Here is a 13,375-nt window from a genome sequence, read left to right as displayed (position 1 = left end):
CCTAATGAATGATTAAATCCAAACGAAAAGAAAAAAAAATACCAAGGCCACCTGGGAAATGGATTTTAAATTCTATTTGCTTATTTTTATGAGAAAATACCCACGTGGCTAAGTGCAAAGATTTAACAGTTTTCTTTAGCAAAGATTTTAATTTTAGCAAACAATGTATGCTTTCAAATCACTCTGTTCAGAGTTTGGGGATTGTTTTGCTCAGTACACATATAGCTGTTATATGTATTTTGTTTGCATTCTGGTCATATTTAAAGAAGTCGTAGACTGTTTACCTTTGCATTTTGGTAAAAAAGATCATGTGCTGTCAACAAGGTTAAATTTTCACAATTAGAGACTTAAATATCTTCATCTCCAAGATACTGGGCATGTTCGTGTTAAGAATGTAAACATATTTTCTGTAATAAATATTGATAAAATAGTTACAGTCATTGGCAGCAGGTTCGACAGTGTCAACTTCTTATATTTATGCTTAGAATGCTTTAGAGGTTGGTCTGCATGACAGTGTGTCAGAACCTCTTGGGGTATACAAGAAAAAGTGAGAAAGTAAGCAAAAGAGGAGAGTTTAAGAAATACCCTGAGAAAACCATAATTCAAAAAGAGTCATGTACCAAAATGTTCATTGCAGCTCTATTTACAATAGCCAGGAGATGGAAGCAACCTAAGTGTCCATCATCGGATGAATGGATAAAGAAGGTGTGGCACATATATACAATGGAATATTACTCAGCCATAAAAAGAAACGAAATTGAGTTATTTGTAGTGAGGTGGATGGACCTAGAGTCTGTCCTACGCAGTGAAGTAAGTCAGAAAGAGAAAAACAAATACCGTATGCTAACACATATATATGGAATCTAAGGAAAAAAAAAAAGGTCGTGAAGAACCTAGGGGTAAGATGGGAATAAAGACACAGACCTACTAGAGAATGGACTTGAGGATATGGGGAGGGAGAAGGGTAAGCTGTGACAAAGTGAGAGAGTGGCATGGACATATATAAACTACCAAACGTAAAATAGATAGCTAGTGGGAAGCAGCCTCATGGCACAGGGAGATCAGCTCGGTGCTTTGTGACCACCTAAAGGGGTGGGATGGGAGCGTGGGAGGGAGGGAGACGCAGAGGGAAGAGATATGGGAACATATGTATATGTATAACTGATTCACTTTGTTATAAAGTAGAAACTAACACACCATTGTAAAGCAATTATACTCCAATAAAGATGTTAAAAAAAAAAAAAAGAATGTCTACTGAGCCTTCTGAACTGAGTAGTGGAAACCAGAAGGAAAATGAACAGTGGAAACATATTTCCCTTTTACAGAAAAAAAATATGGCAAAAGAAACTATTTCTGATCCCATTGAGGTAGCACAGGTTACTTTGTACATGAGGAGTTGCTTTTTTCTTACACTTTTAAGATTCTCTCTTTGCCTTTTGATAGTTCAATTATGATGTGTCTAGGTGCATAACTCTTTGAGTTTATCCACCTTGGAGTTTGTTGAGTTTAGTGTTCAGCTACTACTTGGACAGAGATTCTCTTAGACACCTTGATTCAATAAATCCCCAGCCTTTTCTGAGGGGCTTCATATGTGCATTGGGTATACCTTTAATACTCCAGCAGGGAATTTACAACTCTGCTGTAACCTTCACTTCCTGACCAGAGCCTCAAGGTCAGAAAGAGGTGAGGGTTTAGGGTCTTCTCAGGTCTTTCCTGGGCATGCACACAGCTCTGCACATGTATGTGGCATTCTAGATTCTCAGGGATATGTCAGAGCTTTACAAAGCCCACTATAGATGTCTCATTCCCTAGTGTTTTCTTAAAACTAGAACTTAAAATGTAAAGATTTTTTGGCCAGCCTCTTGTTAGTCCCAGTTAGTGTTGCGACACCAGGCAGCTGTGATGTTAAACAATTGCCACTGATTGTTTTTGACAAATGCCCAGAGATAGGGCTGTTTATACAGAGTGAGCTCCGAGTCAGGTCAGACAAAGAGAAGTCTTGAGAATGGAGCTTTTTGCAGAGCTGCCAGAACAGTCAGATAATGACAGATTTCTGGGTATGAGTTTTGGGGAGCTCCAGACCCTTTCTGCCTTCTCCAGTGGGTGCTAAGCTGTAGTTTTCACAACTACCAAGAAACAGTTGTGAGGTGATTCTGTTTCAAGGCTCTTGTTGAGCTGGAGAGAGGGAACTAGGAATAGGTCAAGTTAAAACGTCACAGAGTTTGCTGTTCCTACTGAATAAATGCTCCTTGGATAGCTACAACCCTTTGATTAATTTCTAGAGTCCCGAAAAAGTTGACTTTGACCCTTTTTGCTGGTGTTCTCCTTACTTTTATGAAGAAGTGGACTTTTGATGGTCCTTACTCTGCTATTTCAGAAGTGCTTGTCTTGAGGCATTTTTTTTTTTTTTTTTTGAGGTACGCGGGCCTCTCACTGTCGTGGCCTCTCCCGTTGAGGAGCACAGGCTCCGGACGCGCAGGCTCAGCAGCCGTGGCTCACGGGCCCAGCCGCTCCGCGGCACATGGGATCTTCCCGAGCCAGGGCATGAGCCCGTGTCCCCTGCATCGGCAGGCGGACCCCCAACCACTGCGCCACCAGGGAAGCCCCTGGAACCATCTTTTTTGTTGGTAATCCACCACACTGGGTGAGTTATATGTGGAACTAGCCAGGTGTGCATAATTAATAACCAGCACCATGGGACGTTAGGAATTCCTGGAAACTACTCTCTTTCCATTTAAAACAATAAGACTGTTCGCTCACAATTATATTGATGCATCCTGCTTCTCTGCAAGACAGGCACGGGCTAATTGGCCTTGTTGTGACAATTACTCAACAGAGAGATCCCTCTCCTTAAATGATATCTAGCCCCGAGGAGGGGCTGGGGGGAGGGGTGGCAGCTCCCTCTGTTCCCGCACGCGACCCCCCAGGGACAATCTCCTTTGACTGGTGTCCTCCGGCTTTTCAAGGAGGTTGCTTTTCCTAAATAAAGTAGGGAACACATGTTTCTTCCCAATTATATTTCATCTCCAGCCAGTTTCTGACAAGACTACTGTTCACCTTCATTTTTCCTCAGTGTAGTGACCTAATGATGGGAAGAAAATGCCACATTTGATAGTAGTAACTGTGATTCAGATCGCGTTTATTCAAGGGGCTTGGCCTGAGCAACAAGGTAGATGGTCATTTACCAGGATGGATAAAAGCAAAAGGAGATAAAAGATAAAAGGAGGGAAGAGCAGGTTTGGGAGGGGGGAAAGGGAGAATTAAGAGCTCCATACATGTGGACAACACCAGCATATAGATGCTGAATCTCTTCCCTGACCATTTTTCATGTCTACATTGACCTTGACAGAGAAATTTCATTTAATGGTCCCTGTTCTGTTACTCTTCATACAGTGAGGGAATAAAAAAAAGAAGACTGAGCTTACTTTTCTCTCCACCAAACACTGAAACAACGATCTTTTCTGTCACCATCTCGATTGTGATCTTGTTTTTTATTTTGAAAGATATTAGACGTATCTGAAACGATACAGTGTCTGAGAGTCGGGCAGCCTCTGCGCGTGGGAGGATCATTGTGCTCCTGAGTATGAGTTATTTTCTTGCCGTGAAGGGTTGAGATAAAAGCATCAGAGCAGCTCTGTTCAGCCCAAGAATTTCCTTTTGCTTAGATTCTGAAGAACTGCAGGTCACTGAGAGAGGTCTGTCCTTCAGATTCTCTAAGCTGACAGGTGGATGTCTCTAGCCATGCTCAGAAGTCCTGTGAAATGAATATCAGCAGAGGTACAATCCTGGAAAAAGGCTCTTACTCATTTGAAGGAAAGTCTGTGTGGTTCGCAGAGTGAAGTGGGTAACCTGTCTGTTAATAACTGTTTATCAGAGCCAAAGCTGGGTTAGGTTGGTCCTATGTACTCACGTCTGCAAACTGCAGAGGATTTGGCCACTCCTGCCCCGTGGTCTGTAGGCGGGGGTGGGTTGAGAATTTCACTAGTCCTGGTTTCATGGCCAATGAAAAATTAATGCACTTAAAAACCCAGTATGATATTACTAACACATAGTTTTACTTGAAAGAGTTCAACCTTGTCTGAATTATCTTAAAAATCTGACTACAGTATTATAGTGCTGACATACATTTTATGTAGCATTGGACTTGTACGACAATAGAGTAGGTAAAGTTTCATGTTGACGTGCGTCATCTGTAATTCTCACAATTTATGGGGCAAACCATCATTCTATCAATTGCCAAGTAATAATTAAGTCCCACCTTCTCCCAGTCTCTAGTTGCAAGATGAAGGGGTGGGGTGTGGAAGAAAAAACAAAGAGAAGCGTGTACAGAATATCATTATTGATCTTGATGGTCACCAAATGTACCCTTTTTATCCAGATGTTTTCTATTTTTTTCAAAGAACCTCTTTACAGTATTTCTAACTCCGTGCTCACCGGAATTCCTGGATTATGGTGATGTATATGTATCGATGGTTAGTTAGCCCCCAGGCCCTTGTGGAACCCCTTGAGAATGCTTCCATCTTTGACAGCTTTTCTTTTGTCTGAAAGGGGTCAGAATTCTTTTGGCAACAACAAAGGCACGCCCACTACCTGGTAACTCTTTTGTGTATGTGGTCACTTTTTAGCCAAAAGGATGCAAAATCTTTCTGGGATTTTACGTTAATGATGGATGATGCCATAGTCTCAAGGTACAAGAAAACTGAAACTCTCTTGGGTCATTGAATTTTTATCAAGTTCCGATGATATTTAAAATATTTTCACATCATTTGCTTAATCTATTGCTATGCCAAGAACATTTACGATTAGCCTCTGATTTTTAGCAGTTTTTTTGGGGTGAAGTATTGTGGTTCATTCTTTTCCATAGTGTATCTTAAATAGATATGACCTATCTAGCCAAGATTTTAAAGACTCCTACATTTGATGGTTTGTTTGCATTGCTTATTTCCACCTGCTCTTTCAAATGGCTGAAAATCAAATGTGGAAAAATGCTTAGAAAGTGTAAAAGAAATGTTAAGTGGCCTACAGGAATCATTTAATGCGTCGTGTGAAATATTTAAAGGGTGAAAAAAAAGATAACCATAAATATGCTAAGAATGAAACTCTGACCTGAATGCAATCGTTAAAAACGTGTTTTTTGTTAACATTAATCTTTTAATTCCTTTTACTGTGTCTACAGAACAAAAATATTTCCTTAAATTAAAAATGATAAAATCTCTTATACATTGTGGGCATGACAACTCGGCAAGGAACCCAGCTTGAGCAGCTGAACCAGTGGAAGTGGTGTGACTGCTCAACTTCGCTGATGCCAAATCTGGATAAAGATTATTCCATTGGCTTAAAATTTGTGGAATAATATCTAGGTTTATTATAATGCCATCTTTTAATTGTTTTCTGTCAACTTGAGTGACACACACAAGGAACTGCATCCGTTTGAAGAAGTTTGAAACACTTACAGACCCATGAGCTGGCCACCGATTCCAAGTGCAGAACATTTCCATTAGCCCCCAGAGTTTCCTGGTGCCCTCAGTGGTCCATCTCCATGTGGTCCACGCCTGGCCCCAGGTAACCACTGATGAGGTTTCGGTCACTAGATTGTGTTTTTATAAATGAACTGTACATCATGTATTCTTTATGTTTTGTTTTAGATGTTAAGTTTTACAATTGCTAATAAAATGTGTACTTTTTCAAAAAACAGTTATTTGGTTATGAATCTGCAAAAGGAACTCTCTTTATTAGATGGGAGAACGTGTTCGCTCTGCATGGGGGTCCCTCTCCCGTCAATATGTTCATTTCCTAGGGCTGCTGTCACAAAATACCACAAACTGGGTGGCTTAAAACAACAGAAAATCATCCTCTTATGGAGGCCAGAGTCTAAAATCAAGGTGTTGACAGGGCCATGCTCCCTCTGAGATGCTGGAGAGAATCCTTCATTGCTTTGTCCAGCTTCTGACGGTGGCCGCCAATACTTGGAGTCCCTTGTTTGCGTCACTTCAGTCTCTGTCTCATGGAGTCCTCTCCTGTGTGTCTCTGTCTTTACTTGGCAACTCCTCTTCTTACAAGGACACCAGGCATTGGATTTAAGGTCCACTCTAATCCAGCATGGCCTCACTGTAAGTGATCACATCTGCAAAGACCCTGTTTCCAAATAAGGTCACGTGCATAAGTACTGGACGTTAGGACTTGACCATATAATTTTTGGGGGGACACAATTGAACCCATAAGAACCAGTTATGTCATTGGTCCTAGGATTAGACATATCTTTGGGAATGCCCATTTTAAATGATACCATGTGGAAAGCCTGAAGATTGACAGCAGAGGTTTCAAGGACAAAAGGCAAGAAAGGCTATAGATTGAGTTCTTGCTGGTATGTAAAGATTCCAGTAACAGTAAGACTGTGGCCAGGAGTTCAGCTCTCTGGACAAGCCACCTCTTCCTCCTGGCCCACTGCCTCACAGTGGGCACTGCTAATCCAGAGCAAATCCCCCACGACCCAGAGGCTGGCCAGGCAGGGAATTAGCACAGACCCATCTGAGGGGAAGACAATGTGGGAGCCACACGTGCAATTTCAGATTTTCTAGCCGCCACATTAAAAGACGTGAAATGAAACAGGTGCAATTAATTTTAATAATATGTATTATATTTAACCTCATAGACCAAAATATTCTCACTTTCATGTCCAATCAATATAAAATACGAGCGAGAAATTTGACTTCAAGTCCAGTGTGTATTTTACGTTTACAGCACATCTCAGTTTGGAGGAGCCACGTTTCAAGTGCCCAGTAGCGACGTGTGGCAGTGGCTGCCATGCTGGCAGTGTGGTGTTAAAACGGCCATCAAAGTCTTGCTCTTTTGAGGTGAGTGACTCGTGCCATCTTTGGATGTCAGTGACAGGATGCCTCAGTGTTGTGAAGGTCGAGCGGCTGAGCCAGCCTCTAACAGAGTGATGTATGGTGTAACCGTCTCCATCCTGGCAGTGCGCCTGTCAGAAAGGAGGTACCGTGCTTCCCTGGTGGCGCAGGGAGTCCACCTGTCGATGCAGGGGACGCGGGTTCGTGCCCTGGTCCGGGAGGATCCCACGTGCCACGGAGCGGCTGGGCCCGTGAGCCATGGCCGCTGAGCCTGCGCGTCCGGAGCCTGTGCTCCGCAATGGGAGAGGCCACAGCAGTGAGAGGCCCGCGTACCGAAAAAAAAAAAAAAAAAAAAAAAAGAGGAAGGAGGTACCATGATGGTTATGAGGAGGAGGGTGAGGGTTTTGCAAATAAGAAAATAGTCTGGGAGCGTGTTTATTGCTCACCAAAGTCATGCCTTTCAGAGATGGGGGAGTCTGGCCAAGGCTCATGCTTTCTTGGTCCCCGCCTACATCCTGCTGCCCTCTTCACCTGGGAAGTGAGAGGGAGGCCTGGGTGACCCCTGACGTTCCTTGCAGCACTGGGACTGCACAGTGATAAGTGTTTACACCATCTCTGGCCCAAAGGCTGCACGAGCAAACATGCTGTTTGGCAGTAAGTCTTCCATGCTCACAACAGCTGGGAGTTCGGGATCTCTGCATTTCCATAGCTTCAGTGTTTGGCTGGAGGAATGATTAATGATAAAAGCAGAACACAAATGGTCTGAAATCCAGATACCTCAGCCAAGTCTCAGATGGCTAGGTCCCAGTAGTTATAAATAATAAAATAATGACATCACTCTTCTCTGTGATCCAGTATGGTGTGAAAGGAAAATAAATTGCTTATCATTTGCGAGTCCCAGCTATATTTTATGTTGTTTTATTTCTTCTCCATGTGTTTTTCTCAGTTGCTTCAACACGATGAGCCGTATTCCCGTCAGTTTTACCCCAGCATTCAGCCTAGAAAACGTTCTTCGCCTCACTTACCGATACGTTTAATTCACTTTTTCAATTGCTGCAAAAGCTCAGAACACAGTCGGGACTTAATGACCCTGATCCCCCCATGCTGGTGACAGAAGAGTGTGGGTGCCTTGGGGTTTAGGTACTGGGCCCCTGAGCCCTAACAATGGAAACTTTGAAAAGTAAGCCTGGTGATGACATGGCTTAGGTAGTGAAATGCAGTTTAATGCACTACATTTCGCCATTTACTTGAGTCTGGTTGAAATAGTTGATCAGACACAGGAGCTGTTGGTTTTAAAAAGGCCCTAATGTCCTGTGGATTACTGAGTGCAAGGCTCAGCCACTCACCTATTCATTCGCACAACTGCATTCAATAAATCCACCAAGTGCCAGGCGTGGGGCAGGTCTGGGGGAATCAGACCCGAATCAGAAAGTGTTTTTGACTGTCATACAGAGTGAAGTAAGTCAGAAAGAGAAAAACAATTATCGTATGTTAACGCGTATATGTGGAATCTAGAAAAATGGTACAGATGAACCGGCTTGCAAGGCAGAAATAGAGACACAGATGTAGAGAACAAACGTATGGACACCAAGGGGGGGAGAGTGGCAGGGGGGAGGTGGTGGGATGAATTGGGAGATTGGGATTGACATATATACACTAGTATGTATAAAATGGATAACCAATAAGAACCTGCTGTATAAAAAAGAAATAAAATAAAATTCAAAATTTCAAAAAAAAAGTGTTTTTGTCTTTAAAGACTAATTTTTCTGTCGGTTGGAACGCACATCAACAAATACAGCTGCCCTTTGAACAATGAGGGGCTGGGGTGCCGATTCTCTGCTCAGTCAAAAAATGTGTATAACTTATAGTCACTGGCCGGTCTAAGTACCCGAGGTTCTGCACCCGTGGATGCAACCAGCTGCGGTTCCGATGCTGTAGACCCGTATGTATTCACTGTTGAAAAGAAGTCGCGTGTGGACGGACCCATGCCAATAAACCCATTTTGTTCAAGGGTCAACTGTGCATATTTTTGGAGCTGACAGCTAAGGTGGGTGGGAAATGTGTGTGGCACAGCTGCAGTGTTCCCTGCACGTGGACTCTTGTTACCTGCGCGTCAGCCGAGCCTCCCCTGCTCTCACCTCTTCTCTCCCTAAGATGCTGGAGGAGGAGCTGCGTGTCCACCCGAGACCCGGGCGGGGGCCCCTCCTCCTGGGCGCCTTCGCCACCGCTGTGCGTGTCACGGATGGAAAACACCCGGTCTCGGGCAGCTTTTCAAGGCAATGAGAGGACACGTTAAGGGTACAAAGGGGAGGTGACTTTCTGGGCTATAAGAACACCTTTCTGATATTTTTTATGAACCCCCAGTGTCCTCATCTTAACACCGGGGCACTTAAAGCGCCGGCCTCCCAGGCTTTGTGAGGATCGTGTGAGCCCGTCGGACAAGCACAGGCCCACGACCTGCGGCGGGTGGATGTCCATTTCCAGGATTCCCGTCACCCGTGGCGCCCACCAGCGCCTTGGTCCTTTGTTGGAGAACAAATACGCTTTGCGGGCATAGGGAGAACCCTGAGAAGTTCCCAAACTGGAGGCAACTTTCCCAACCTTTTTTTAGTGGGACCGCTGGTCTGATGGAAGATGCAGAGCATCAGAGAAGAATTTCTTCGGTAGAGGTAAAGATTGGTGATTCCTTCGTTGGTGAACTATTTTGAAATGAAACGCTCATCATTGTTCATGACACTCACTTTACCTGCCCTCTGGGCTCGATGGTCGGTCTTAAGATGCCTCCGACTAGGGCACTTTAGTGCAAGACTGTTTGCGTCTGGGACTTCCCTGCAGAATTTTGGATATTCTATTAAAGGGAAATCTGATGCTTCCCTTCCTCCTGCTAATTCTGCTCATTGATAAACTAGAGAAACTGGCTTCTGTAGGGACGCATTATCCTGAGACCTCTGACCAACTCTGGGCTCATGGTTTCAATTTTGTATTGGTTTTAAGGACGTACATGAAAACACATACATAAGAAAGACATAAATAATATGGAAATTACTAACATAAACTGTTGAAAATCTTCTGAGTTCAGCCTCCTTTGCCACTTCACACAACTCCCTGGTGTCAAACTGGGCAGCTGTTTTCAGAAGTGGGCCTCATTGCAAGTAAGGTGCACCTTTCCACCTTGGGTTCCTCCAGAGAAACATGTATTTGGATGGTTTTGGTAACTGTGAGAAGTCTATTCATCTATTGGACCCCTATATGTTGGGTAATCACGTTCTTCACCCACCTTGTACCTGACCTTTAACTCACAAATACTTAAGTATGTATTTTGATTTGCGTTTGCTTGATGACGAATCTTTCAGTGAGCTGGAAAACAGCAATGGTAGGTAATAGAGAATCAGTTCCATGTTCTGGTTACAGATCCTAGACCACGGCCATAATTAGTCTTACTGTTTTTAGAGTGATTGTGCTGATTCGATGGTGCCTATAAATTCACCTAAGGGCTGCGAGAAACTACAGCTAATGGCGTTGAAAGAGATTAGTAAACTGAAGGAGAAGGTGCAACAGGATTAGTCTAATAACTGCGCAGCTAAATTAAGAAACGTCCTTTCTTAACCACACTCCTTCTGTCATTTTCACCAAATGAGGCGAGAATAAGGAAGCCGGATGCCGAGGTTCTTAGAATTAACAGGTTCAAGAAGGAGCAATGCAGGTCCCGCCTAGTGTGAGAAACTGGGATGGGATTTGTTTCTCAGAGATTTGGGATTAATCGCTGAGTCCTCGCTGGCCCCGGGATACGCCCTGTGCTTTGCTCCCTCTCCGCCGTTGCTCCTGCCGTTCTCTCTGTTGGGAAGATCCTTTCCCCCTTCCTTTGATCGAAACCCACGTACCTTCTGGGGACTCTTGTTTGTGCTCCGCGGGTCTTCACAGAGCCTGTCTGACCAGGAGTGCGAACATCTCCCCCTGCCCCCGAAGTCTTTCTCTCTTATTTCCACCCTGCCCGGTGGAGACAGGCTTAGAGCTGGCGTGAAGATGAGCGTCCTTGGCAGGAGGTATGAGTCACTTGCTCCTTGAGTGACCCATCGCGGTGCTCCCACAAAGGAAGAGCCCTCAAGGTGCGTCCACTCCCATCACGCCCCCCTTTCCACAGTCCTCCTTATCTATCAGAGTCACTAGGACAGAAGGGGTCACCCATCCACCAGAACCCTATGACCTGACGATTGGTAGCTGATTCTGTTTCTGAAGTCCTTCTGAGTTCTTCTGTTTCTAGACTAAATGAAGGGTGATTATGGAATAAAGAAATGGCAAGAAATCAAGGGAAATTCCTTTTTCTACCATTATGCTAGCCAGATAGTCTTAGAATAATTGTTCCCATTTGGTGGGATGTAAACTCCGCAACCTTGTGACAGGTTCACGTGGGGTAAATTTCACCAGAATTTTATACTTAGAGACCGACCTGCCACTGTTGTTTGTTTTTAGCAAAGATTACAATCACATATATCTCACCTCAGGACTTTGCCCGTAGGATCTTATTATTTTTGAAGCATGTTGAGTATAAATATTTTAAACTCAATTGTAGATAATATCCTGGAAGGAGAAAGTATTTCTTCATTAAATGGCCCTAAAATGACTAATGATCACATGGAGGGAAATCTATCACCTAAAAAAAGCTCTAAGGCTATTTTGGAAAGATATGTAAAAAATTAAGATGTAGAAACATAAGAGGTATAATAAGATGACATTAATAAAACATTTTTAAAAATCTTGGATTTTTATCTTGTTTTGAAGCCTCATAGCCTGTTTTCCTGGGAAGCAGAGCACGCAACAGGAAATAAATAAGGTACAAATAGATATATTTGGAAGGATGAAGAATTAGAGATGGTAATCTATAGTTTTCTAATAATTTCCATAGACTTTTAGAATTGAAATTACATACGCAGGAAGTAACTCATAGTAAATATTCCTTCTTTTCCTGTTTAAAGTAAGAAAGTGGGTTTGGGATCTGTTTTTGAGCCCAGGGAAAATTTAGCATTGACTGAAAATGGGAATACAGAAAACCGGGTATCATCAGGAGCAGACTATTAAGTAAAATCATGGATAAGTTGATGCAAAATGAGACGGAATCAGAGGAAACGGCATTGTTGGGCAGGAAGTAGCCAACCTCTATTACTAGTTGGACCACCTAGGGAACAACGTTAAAAACTGGGGAGGGGAAATAGAAACCAACAAGGACCTACTGTATAGCCCAGGGAAATATACTCAATATTTTGCAATAACCTATAAGGAAAAGAATCTGAAAAAAATTGTGTAACTGAATCACTTTGCTGTATACCTGAAACTAACACAATATTGTAAATCAACTATACTCCAATAAAAAATAAATTAATTTAAAAAACTGGGGAGGAGAAAACCTGCCTCAGAGAGCAGTGCTGTGACGGTGCAGAGATGCCCTGGGAGCCTGGCTAGATCACCACACCGCAAACCCCAGGGCTGGGTGGTGACTGCGCCCTGGGGATCCCAGGTGCCACCCGCTGCTGGACGAAAAAGTTCCAGGTGACTCGGCTCCAGGGGCCGAGCTGGCTAGAGGAGATGTTGCTTCCCTCATTCTGCAGCTCCAGGAGATGCTCAGACAGTGAACAGGGCCCTCAGGTTCACACAGCCCTGGGAAAGCCACTTCTAGCTCTGCCTTGTGCACGTCCTCCGGGGCCTTCACCTGTACAGAGACATCACGCTGGCCTGCTGTCCTCGGGCCCAGTGGGGTGAAAGTGGTGGGTGAGGCTCTGTACTGGCAGTTATGGGTTCCCAGAAGAGGCTGCTTTTGTGGCTGAGAGGAGAGGGGGGCAGGACAAGCTGTGTGCATTCAGTGACTTGCTGTCATTGTCTGACACGTCCTCGTGGAAGGTCGGGGACAGTCGCAAGTCAGTCTTCTGGAGCCCAAGTCCCTTTGTGCCTGTCGTGTCCTGTTCAACCCACAGGGGAAGGACCTGGCAGGCCTGTGGTCCAGGCTCTGTGCATCTTCCTGAAGAGCTGGTTGTTGGCACCTGCTGTAGCCCGGCCATTTGCCTGGGGTGACAGAGTGCAGTGGTGACAGCCACTTAGATCCCGTTCAGATAAGCCTCGATTTGGTGGAGTCAGAGCCACCCTGGCGTGGCGAGCCCCCAGCCCTCCCCTGGGCTGACAGCTGGTGTGGCAGCTAGTGTAGTGGGGGCTCCAGCCCCAGGTTTTACCTGGACCCACCTGAGAACCAGCCGCAGTCACGCTGGCCCTCTGTCCCCACTCTGGTCCACGTGCTACCCTTCCTGGATGTGATTTCTGGAGTCGCCTCCTTCCCCGAGCTGAGACAGCACGTCACCTGCTTCCGAGTCCCATCCCCTGCCTTGCCTCTCTCATGGCCCTTACCTGTGGGATGTTCAGGAGTTAAAAGGCTGTATGTGAGCAAGTTGAGGTAATTTGGGGCCCCAAACACCAGCATCAATGCCTGAACTCTATTCCTGAGGGGGCCTGGTATTCATCATCCTTTTAATTAAAGCCCCTAC

The 13,375-nt window shown here is 44.5% G+C and overlaps 1 protein-coding gene across 1 annotated transcript in view; it reads left to right on the top strand.

Annotated features, from left to right (window-relative positions):
* LOC111168010 (doublecortin domain-containing protein 2C) overlaps positions 1–12,475 on the top strand; it is a 124,442-nt gene extending 111,967 nt beyond the window's left edge. The window contains 2 exon segments of the mRNA XM_089922504.1: positions 9,003–9,124; positions 12,361–12,475. Of these exon segments, the coding sequence (XP_089778630.1) occupies positions 9,003–9,124; positions 12,361–12,475 (237 nt within the window).
* The last annotated feature ends 900 nt before the right edge of the window (positions 12,476–13,375 follow it).

This window comes from Delphinapterus leucas, chromosome 13 (genome assembly GCF_059928025.1).
Source record: "Delphinapterus leucas isolate spDelLeu-1000000601 "Yukka" chromosome 13, BTC_Dleu_Yukka2, whole genome shotgun sequence".
Taxonomy (NCBI): Eukaryota; Metazoa; Chordata; class Mammalia; order Artiodactyla; family Monodontidae; genus Delphinapterus; species Delphinapterus leucas.
Note: the sequence above shows the minus strand (reverse complement) of the source record. Positions and strands in the feature narration are given on the sequence as shown.